The following is an 11,481-nucleotide window of genomic DNA, read 5'->3' on the forward strand; positions in this document are numbered from 1 at the left end:
TTTTTTTTGCGGTACGCAGGCCTCTCACTGCTGTGGCCTCTCCCGTTGCGGAGCACAGGCTCCGGATGCGCAGGCTCAGCGGCCATGGCTCACGGGCCCAGCCGCTCTGCGGCATGCAGGATCCTCCCGGACCGGGGCACGAACTCACGTCCCCTGCATCGGCAGGCGGACTCCCAACCACTGCACCACCAGGGAAGTCCTATTTGACTTTTTAAAACAATACACGTGTGTAACTGAAAAAAAAAAATTAAGTTTAAAGACTGAGAGTGGTTGATTGTATTGACTGAAAATCAGGCACATTCACACTAAAATGTTGATAGAAACAGGAGTTGAAAAAGATGACAGTATACATAAAAACACCATAAAATAACTTCCTCAGTTGCATACATTGACTGTATACATTTGTAGAGCTGATGTATACTTTAACCCCTTACTACTGTCCCTTAAATTGTTGATAGCACTGGGGGAGTTTTGCCTTTTATAAAAAATTTAATTTTTTTTAGGTTTTAGGTTTTAGATGCTATATTTAATAGTCAAGGAGGTTATACAATAAAGAGTTAGTCCACCTCCACAAAGGAAAATATATTAAAAGTTTCTTGGGTTTCTTTCAAAAATATTCTGTGCACATATAAGAGTACATACTTCTTTTTTTTTGGCCATGCCACGTGGCATGTGGTATATTAGTTCCCTGATCAGGGACCAAACCCGTGCCCCCTGAAGTGGAAGCACAGACTCCTAACCACTGGACTGCCAGGGACTTCCCATATAAGAGTACATAGATTGCCTCTCACCGTTGTGGCCTCTCCCGTTGTGGAGCACAGGCTCCGGACACGCAGGCTCAGCGGCCATGGCTCACGGGCCCAGCCACTCCGCGGCATGTGGGATCTTCCCGGACCGGGGTACGAACCCGCGTCCCCTGCATCGGCAGGCAGACTCTCAACCACTGTGCCACCAGGGAAGCCCAAGAGTACATAGATTTTAAAGCTTCAAGATGCTTCTGCTCCTACTCCTACCCCACCGTGGGTGTATGGGCATGGAGAACACAAGAATTGGTTTACAGAGGTAAGGGTATTAAAGAATTGGTATTTGAGAAGGTAGTGAAAAATTGTTTTTGTTATATTTAGAATGTGGTCTGTATATATTTATTTTAAAAATTTATTTATTTATTTTTGGCTGCGTTGGGTCTTCGTTGCTATGTACGGGCTTTCTCTCTAGTTGTGGCGAGCAGGAGCTACTCTTTGTTGTGGTGCACGGGCTTCCGATTGTGGTGGCTTCTCTTTGTTGCGGAGCACAGACTCTAGGCGCACGGGCTCGGTAGTTGTGGCTCGCCGGCTCTAGAGCGCAGGCTCAGTAGTTGTGGTGCACGGGCTTAGTTGCTCTGGGGCATGTGGGATCTTCCCAGACCAGGGGTTGAATCCGTGTCCCCTGCAATGGCAGGTGGCTTCTTAACCATTGTGCCACCAGGGAAGTCTGTCTGTATATATTTAAACTTTTCTTGAATTGGCCCTCATGCAAAAACATCTTATCGCTGAGGCTCTATTTATTGTGATGAAACAAAATTTACATTTTAAGGCAAGGCAAGAAAATTTAAACATAAAATTCTCCCTTCCTGTCTGTTTGGGTCTCCTCCCTCCCTCCCTAATGTGCAGTGTGCATATGCATTACACGTTAACTAGAACTTCTTAAAGATAGGAGTGTCCGCTCAACTGTAAAGATCAATTTTCTTCCTTTCTTCTGACCCTAGCAGCGTACTTTCAAAAAAGAACAGCGTTCTTTCCCAATTCTGTAGGGGGTCATGGTAACTTGCTGCTCACTTTGTAGGAGATTACCTGGACTATGTATCTTTGGTGAACTTTATGTAGAATATCAGTATGTCATTTTGATGTATGATCTTTTGTCTCGAAAATATATATGATTGTGTCTTCGACTTCTAACTGCGGAACAGTTCTCAGAGCTTTCTGAGAGTTTGTCTCCCAGGTTATGATCCTTAGTTTAGCTCAAATAAAATTCCCTTTTTTCTTCTTGACTGTTAATTGAATTTTTGTTGACAATTGTGATTAATTATAGCAGTCCAGCAAGGGAAATATGTTTGGGTTTTTTTCCTACAGACACTACTCTGGGAATAAGTTATGCCCCATGAGGTATTTCACAACTAGATGTCTTACATATTTGAGAAATCTACTGTAAAGCCTAACTTCAGACCTCCTAGGACCTTCAGTTTGCTGAGTTAAGTGATAGTAAGAAGATGGGAGACAAATAAAAGGGAATGAAGAAGAAGGGCAAGTAATAAAAGGTCCAAGAAAAAAGGGATGGAGAATGAGAGGGCCATATACTGGTCCTGGAAATTGAAGATTCTCTTTCACAAATCACTCCTGCTGTATCTGTCCTTTTACTCGGTTTGCAGAGTAATTAGTCTTTGCACAGTGAGTAGTCTTTCTAGAAGGCTGAGTAGCCTGAGATTCTAAGACTGGGGCTGAGTAACATGAGGTACAGTACAGAGCAAAGTTAAAAGCACAGTTTAATAGTCTTTTGTTGGTGCCCAGCTGTACTTTACAGTTGGCTGTTTGGTGGGGTCAGAAGTGGAAGCAAATGAAAGGTGCTGCTGACCCCCCCAGAACTCCCTGGTGCTCCTAGCTGATAAGCCTGAAGTTCAGAGTTTAAGCAGATTTAATTTTTCCTGTAGCCAAGATATGGACAAGTCAAACTTCAAAATCATAGCGAAGTGCACTGATTTTTCCCGATTATTGAAAATGTATGTCCCCTCCTCTGTAAAGGTTTTTGTAATCTTCCAAGAGAAAAAGTTCTCTTCTTCCTCAGAACTCAGAGCAATATTACATTTACCTTTCTGTCAGCGTGTATCTCTTTCCTGCTTTTACATATTTTTATATGCTCAGTAACGATTGCCTTCTTGTGAGGGCAGAGACCATATCAGACCTCTTTGTATCATCCACCCGGCTTTGTACACTTTAGGCATTTAATGCATGTTGCCTTTAACAAAAATGGTTCCCACAGATTAATTTAGGACTATTGCCTTGGGATGGTGATTAGGACTCTGCGCTTTCACTGCAGGGGGCGCAGAACTAAGATTCCGCATGCTGCGCGTTGTGGCCAAAATAAAAAAAGGACTATTGCCTTGATTGCATAGGACTGCAAGGGCTTGATCACCTTATATTCACTGGATCTAAACCCTATCATTTTAAGTCAGAGAAGAAGCAACTGGCCCTTAGACCACAGCTATGGGGGAGAGTCTGACTCCTAGGCCAGCCAGCGTCCAGCCCACTATATCAACTTTAGTCTTTCATATTGGTCATTCCTATCCTGCTCCTATGGAAAATCAAGGCAACCAACAATAGGAAACCCTACTTGAAATAAGGCATTTGAAGAGTATAAGTCACTGTAACTTACCTGATGATTTTTACAGAGCTAGACAATGAACCCCCATATGATTACCCAACAGGTCTGTGGTTAACTTTTCCTTCCTGCCCCCCTCCCTTCCTTCCTTCCTTCCTCCTTCCCTCCCTCCCTCCTTCCCTTCCTCTCTTTATTTTGGTTGTGCCGGGTCTTAGTATGACAGACAGGCTCCTTAGTTGAGGCTCCAGGGCTCCTTTGTTGTGGCATGCAAACTCTTAGTTGAGGCATGCATGTGGGATCTAGTTCCTGGACCAGGGATGGAACCTGGGCCCCGTGCATTGGGAGCGCGGAGTCTTAAGCACTGCGCCACCAGGGAAGCCCCATGTGGTTAACCTGTAGCCTGGTATTCAAATATCCTCAATGCCCTGCTTCTAACCTTCATAATCATAGGCCTACTAACTCCACACCCACACCCGAAAGCCATGATTGTGCAAAACTGAACTACTGATGGGTATACACACTTTACTCCAGAGGAAATTAATCCCCTTGCCTTCTATTTCCAACCCCACTGGTCTCTTTGATCTATCAAATGCCACCTCCTTTGTGAAGCCTCACCCTCTTCCCTTCAGCTAAAAGTAACTACTCCATTTTCTGAACTTTGCCACTCCCTTACGGCACCAAATCTCTCTAAATCCTGAATTATAGTTACATACATCTTATCTTCCCTACTGTAATAAGCATAGTGAAGGCAGAGTTTGTGTCTGATTTTTTACCTTAAACAGCGAGCTTATGGGTAAGAGGCAATGAACATGCTGCTTAGTCTACCCAAGTCCCCATCCTCTCTCATTTAGGCTTGGGCAAAAGTCTTCTAACTCTTCCTTGGATTCTACTAGGCTCTTCTATCATGATCCTTTTGAAACACATCAGCTCGAGTCAGTTCCTTACTCAAAGCCCTTCACAGACTTTCCATGTCCTCACTACACCACTTGACTAATTTTGCTGCTATCACACTGGCCTTCTTGCTTTTCTTCTATCATGCTAACCACCTCCTGCCTCAAATGCCTTACATTTGATGTTCTTTCAGGATAGAATAGTGGCTATTAATAGAATACGGGACTTCCCTGGTGGCGTAGTGGTTAAGAATCCTCCTGCCGACACAGGAGACACGAGTTTGAGCCCTGGTCTGGGAAGATCCCACTTGCCTCAGAGCAACTAAGCTCGTGCACCACAACTACTGAGCTTGAGCTCTAGAGCCCGCGAGCCACAACTACTGAGCCCACGTGCCACAACTACTGAAGCCCATGTGCCTAGAGCCCATGCTCCGCAACAAGAGAAGGCACCGCAGTGAGAAGCCCGTGCACCACAACGAAGAGTAGCCCCCGCTCGCCACAACTAGATAAAGCCCGTGTGCAGCAACAAAGGCCCAATGAGCCAAAAATAAATAAATAAATTTTAAAAAATAAATTTATTAAAAAAAATAGAATACAGTCTAAGATACTAGGTACCATTTGCTTCCTTACTCAAATCAGGTTGTCTTCCCCCATAGAGATCCTTTTCGGCCATTCTCTAGCACCCCTGTTAAGGGTGAAACCAGAGTGCCTGGTTTGGACAGTTGGCTTTACCACTTACTGGGTGTATGATCTGGGGGCAAGTTAACCTTTTTCTTCCTCAGTTTCCTCATCAGTAAAATGGGGATAATAATTACACATATTGATTGCTTAGAACACTGCCTGCCTGGTACACAGCAAGGGTTCAATAAGTTATTGTTTTTCTCAATAGTGCTCATGACAATCTGACATTTTTACGTATTAGTCTGTGTCCTACACTTGAAAGTAAGCTCCTTTAGGGCAGGACTGTTTTATTGGTGATTTTATCCCTAACTCCTAGAGCAGTGTCTTGCTATAAAGAACTTCAATGAATTTTGTTGAGTATGAATGGATTTATTCAATGTTAAAAAAAAATAAACTACTGAATTGTATTATTTTCTTAAACAGGCTTTCCATAACTGTGTGAATATTAATATTGACATATCTATGTATTGTACTTTGTTGCAGAGGAAACCTCCTTGGCCTTTAAATTCAAGTGGAAAATAGCCACAAAGAGGAACAATGTATCTGAAAAAAATCTAGTCCACTATACTGTGTTATTGAACTAGATCAGTTATAGCTAACTTATTATGTGATAATACCAGAGTACTAGGAGAAAAAATGGATAATTGTGTGCTTACCACACAGTAGCTTCCAATAATTACTAGCAAATTATAAAAGCCCTTGAAAAAGAAAATGCAGAAGTTACACTTAAGATTTTGACAATTGTATACACCTGTGTAACCACCACTGTGCTCTAGATATAGAACACTTCCATCACTCCAAAAAGATCTCCCTGCCCGTTTTTTTTCTAACAAACTCCCAGTCTTTGCAAGGCAAACACGTGGCAGGCAAAATAACGACCCCCAGAAAGATGTCCTTGTCCTAATGCCCAGAACCTGTGAATATGAACATACCTGTGACTATGTTACACGGCAAAAGGGACTTTGAGATAGGGGATTATCTGGTACCTGGGTGGGCCCAATGTAATCCCAAGAGTCCTTAAAATTAGAAGAGGAGGACAGAAGAGTGAGTCAGAGAAAGGTGCTACAGTGGAAGGAGAGGCAGGAGAGACTTGAAGTATAAGAAGCACATGACCTACTCTTGCTGGCTTTGAGGATGGAGGAAAGGGGCCACAAGTGAGGATGGAGGTAAGGGGTCACAAGCCAAAAAATGCAGGTGGTCTCTAGAAGCTGGGAATACCAGCAAAGGAACAGGGACCTCAGTCACAATCATTAGGACTGAATTCAGCTAACAACTTCAATGAGGAAGGAAATGGATTCTGAGAGCCTCCAGAAATAAATGCAGCCCGGTGGCAACTTGATTTTAGCCCAGTGAGTCCCATACTGGACTTCTGACCTACAGAATTGTAAGATAATAAGTTTGTGTTAAGCCCTAAGTTTGTGGTAATTTGTTATGACAGCAATTGAAAATTAATGCTCTATTGAAAATTTCTATGCTCTATCACTATAGAGTAGTCTTCTCTGTTTTTGTACTTTATATACATGGAACCATATACTAGACCTCTTTTGTGGCTGGCTTCTTTCAATTATATGTATATATAAATACACACACACACACACACACACACACACACACTTTTTTTTGTCGCACCCTGCGGCATGTAGGATCTTAGTTCCCCGACCAGGGATCGAATCCATGCCCCCTGCATTGGGAGCGCAGAGTCTTAACCACTGGACTGTCAGGGAAGCCCCTCACTTATAATGTTTCTGAGATTCAGTTATATTGTTTGTAACAGTAATTTAAAAAAAAATGCTGAGTAAGTAGTCCATTGTAAATACACCATAACTTACTTATCCATTCTCTTGATGATGGACATTTGGATTCTTTCCAGTTTTGGGGTCTCAAGATGTACATTCTTGTACCACTCTTTTATAGACATGTTTCCATTTCTCTTGGGTAAATACCCAGGAGTAGAACTGCTGGGTCACAGGAGAGCTGTATGCTTAATGTTAAAAGAAATTGCCAAATGGTTCTCCAAAGTGGCTGCGTCATTTCAAATTCCTACTGGCAGTGTGTGGGTTCCAGTTGCTCCGTATCCGTGAATTTGAGCAGATTGTATTCTCATTTTATGTATGAGGAAAAAAAAGATACCCAGAGAGGCTGATTTGCCTAAAGTCATATGGTTTGTATGAACCAGAACCAGGACCCTGGTGCTCTCCATACTGGAGTTTCCCTACTTTCCATCTGCACTCCCTCACCCTTCAGTGTTGCATTCTCTCTCATCTTGATAGTTGTCCATCACATTAGTTTAATTTTCTTGCTATTTTTATGCCTTCCAAGGGAAATGACAATTAAAAAAATGATGTAATATTTATTGTACCTATCTACTTAAAATTTTTTAATGTATAAAAATTACATTAAAACATCAATATGCAATTATTTTCCCACCACTCAAAAATTTTAATATGTATTGAAGATTCTGGACCAGAAAATGTGTAAAGAGAAGACAAGAAATATCAAAATAACTTATAACAAATTTCTAAAACCTCTCACATTTTAAATTTGTAAGACAAAAATATGATTTAAATACATGTTTGCCATTATGGTATAGATAAGAAAATAGTATCCATACTAAAATTAATTCATCCTACTTATCAAAATTCCTAGTATAAGATGCTTATAAATAGGTATTAAAAATGTTTCTCTTGGTCAACATTCTTTGGTGTTCATAAAACTGCATATATTATTATGTATCTATTTATCATACAGTCTTTTCAGACTATACATTCAGTTTAAATTGGAAATAAAAAAATATAGATATTACTATAGAAAGTAGTTATAGAGTATTTTGATTTCATAGTGCCCAAGGGTTTATGAACAAAATTTACTTATTAAACTTTAAGATAACCACCTAATTCTTTGATATTTCTTCTACATCTACATGTTCCAGAAATTTAAAAACAAGTTACATCTATAGGCAGAAAATTAACTCTGAGTTGACAATTATTTATGACTCTCTCCACTGGCTGTTCCACAACATATGAAAAGATGAAAAGCCTAGCATTGCTTGGATACCAGCTTAATAAGCAACTTGGAATGCCAGATGCATAACAAGAAATGGAATATTCTACTTTAGAGGAAGAAGACAAGAGTGAATAACATGAACACAACTTAGTCTAAGTTCTTTACCCTAATAAAGTAAGTATTCATTTGCAAGTATTACCAAAAGTAAAAAAATTTATTTTACAGAGTGGTTGGCTTTTGTAATACATCAAAAACTGTCATGTTATCCTTCACTATTCTAACTGCTGCCTCATATCAGTGGTTGAAATTTCTCCCAAATAATTTAGTTTACATTTAAAGTGGCAATACAGGTTTTACTTAATGGATTTAAGTTATAATTAGAAACCAATTTTATATACAGAAAATCCATAAATATAGAACTTTTATTCCTATTTTATCCTAGGGCTATGCAAAAAACTGACTAAAAATTTTTCATTTGGGTCTTTGTAATAAACATGTAAATACATTATTTACAATGGAGATGCTTTCTTACAGAAAGTAAACACACAGAAGTTATTTTGGTCTTCACTAGAATCCATCATTATATGTTCACTTTTGAAGATGATATGATACATCATGTTCACTTAAATTTTAAGTTTCCTTTTTACACATAATTTAAACAATTATTTTACTTGTACAATTAACGCTTCATTCTGTATTTAAATTTCCTTTAAGAAAGATTCCTTGATCCAACTGTCGGGAGCTTTAAAATTTTTTTCAAATACCACAAAATGTTTCTGTACAATTACGTGCAATTTTCTTCCTTCTGGCGATATTATAAATACCCGGTCATTTCATCTTGATTGTTCATACCCCAGGGGTAATTCCCAAGTTATCTCACATGATGTAAGTACCATCTTTGTAGTATTTCATGGACTCCATTTGTTTTGTCATAGCTAGAACATCATGAAACCCAGTACTTAGGCCAGACATATGTTGAAAGTATGCTTCTTTTTCCACTTGAATTGTTAAATTGTTTACTCCAGCATCTTTAAGTATTCCTGTAACCTGTTATAAAAATCCATACATTTAAAAGCATTTAGATTAATGCATTTAGTGCACTTGGATTAAATAATAGATATCACACTTTTTAAAATAGCCACAGATAGTCAATGATAAGTCCTTAAAATAATGTTTATTATTTAGCTGGTCAAATATTACATAGGATCTTTTAGAAGGCCAGTAAATCACTGACCTGACATTCAAAGTAGAAAAGGAAAACAGCTACTGTTTCCAATTCGGTAGATCTAGAATAGGGATACAGGAACTGTTTTGATTCTTATCTCCAACCATGACACATATCTGCCAACTTTATTATTATTATTAACTTAGTACTATATTTATAATAACTTATTTATTGACCATCTATTGGGAACCAAGGTGGATTACAAATGAATTTTTTTTTTACATTAACTTAAGCTTGTCCTCCATATACTAAAACTTGACTTTATTTTTTACCATTTTTGGATATAAAACAAATCTAGATGTAAAAAAATAACTTATCCTTGGACAGCTGTAAGAATGATATTTTTAAACAATTAAATGACTACTGAGCTGTATAACTTACAATGTGTGCAATTACCTCAACTGAAATTATTTTAAAAACTTAAGATTGTTACCTGCTGTACTATTCTTTGTTCCAGCACATCAGATGTCACCTGTATATGAATTGTTCCTGCCACAATACTGGCAGAATGACGCCAAAAATGTGGGTCTCGGTATGATATTAATCCTTCAATTTTCTGTAGCTGTCAAGTAAAAGGAGAGGTGATATAAATGGATTTGAAGGCTAATTTACTGAACACAAAGCAGTCTTTTTAGTCCAGAAACCATTATTAAGCTGATTAAAAAAAAAAAAGTAATAAGGAGAGCCCAGAAATGAGAAAGGAATGGGAGGGACAACTAACTTCAAGTAAAGGTGTCTAAAATATTTTGACCTGGCAGTGATGCCAGGGAAGGAAGTTTGGAATAGGAAGTGAACAGGGTTACACAGGTGACTTTACACCCATTTTCACCGATATAAGATGTACTTTGCCTAGTCTAAACATTGGATACGTACAATAAACCATGTTGTTTCCTTTATATTGATACAAACATTCCAGTATTATTTGTTATATTTGAGATAACACATGCAAAAGATATCCTTCATGTTCAACAACGGAGGGCTAGTTAAATAAATTATAGACTATCCACACAATGTAACACTACCCTGTCATTAAAAATGTATTAGGGGCTTCCCTTGTGGCGCAGTGGTTGGGAGTCTGCCTGCCGATGCGGGGGGCGCGGGTTCGTGCCCCGGTCCGGGAGGATCCCGCGTGCCGCGGAGCGAAAAAAAAAAAAAAAAAATGTATTAGAATATTTATCAACATGACATAATTAAGTGGGGAAAAATTTACAAAGTAGTACAAAACATTTTTTTGGCCATTTTTATTTTAAAAATATTTTTATACAGAAAAACGACTCAAAAGTGTTTCTGGGCTTCCCTGGTGGGGCAGTGGTTAGGAATCCGCCTGCCAATGCAGGGGACATGGGTTCAAGCCCTGGTCCAGGAAGATCCCACATGCCACAGAGCAACTGGGCCTGTGCGCCACAACTACTGAGCCTGCGCTCTAGAGCCTGTGAGCCACAACTACTGAGCCTACATGCCACAACTACTGAGGCCCACGTGCCTGGAGCCCGTGCTCTGCAACAAGAGAAGCCACCGCAATGAGAAGCCCACACACCACAATGAGTAGTCCCTGCTCACCACAACTAGAGAAAGCCCATGCACAGCAACAAAGACCCAATGCAGCCAAAAAAACAAACAACAAATAAATAAATAGATACATTAAAAAAAAAAGTGTTTCTTTCCAGGTGGTGAAATTATATGTGATTATTATTTTTTTCTTTTTTCTACTTTGAAGCTTTCTGTAATGGATATGTATTATTTTTGAAATAAAAAACTTTCTTTTTTAGTAGGATGTATTAGTTGCCAATTATGAGAAAGTGAGAAAACTTTACTAATTTTATTTATGAAACCAGTGGGTTAAGATGCTATACCTTAATTATTCAAGATGCCAACTGTTCATCAGCAGATCCTAATTACTTTAATATGATATGTCAGGGACTTCCCTGGTGGCGCAGTGGTTAAGAATCCGCCTGCCAATGCAGGGGACACAGATTCGAGCCCTGGTCCGGGAAGATCCTACATGCTGTGGAGCAACTAAGCCCATGTGCCACAACTACTGAGCCCACGTGCCACAACTACTGAAGCCCGTGTGCCTAGAGCCCGTGCTCCGCAACCAGAGAAGCCACCGTAATGAGAAGCCCGCGCACCGCAACGAAGAGTAGCCCCCACTCACCGCAACTAGAGAAAGCCCGCGCACAGCAACGAAGACCCAATGCAGCCAATAAATAAATAAACAAATAAATAAACAAATAAATAATAAGATATGGCAAACCACAAGCTGAAATACATTCTATTTTGTGTTTGGTTTTTCTATGAATTGCCTGTTTATATTATCAGTCCATTTCCCTA

At 39.5% G+C, this 11,481-nt stretch overlaps 1 protein-coding gene across 1 annotated transcript in view; it reads right to left on the bottom strand.

Annotated features, from left to right (window-relative positions):
- Positions 1-8,801: 8,801 nt before the first annotated feature.
- Positions 8,802-11,481, bottom strand: part of SLC30A5 (solute carrier family 30 member 5) — a 28,483-nt gene continuing 25,803 nt past the window's right edge. The window contains exons 13-14 of the mRNA XM_007457117.1: positions 9,584-9,712; positions 8,802-8,972 (exon numbers count right to left, since the gene is read on the bottom strand). Of these exons, the coding sequence (XP_007457179.1) occupies positions 8,802-8,972; positions 9,584-9,712 (300 nt within the window). The remainder of the gene's footprint in view (positions 8,973-9,583; positions 9,713-11,481) is intronic.

This window comes from Lipotes vexillifer, unplaced genomic scaffold (assembly GCF_000442215.2).
Source record: "Lipotes vexillifer unplaced genomic scaffold, Lipotes_vexillifer_v1.1 scaffold241, whole genome shotgun sequence".
In the NCBI taxonomy this organism is placed as follows: Eukaryota; Metazoa; Chordata; class Mammalia; order Artiodactyla; family Lipotidae; genus Lipotes; species Lipotes vexillifer.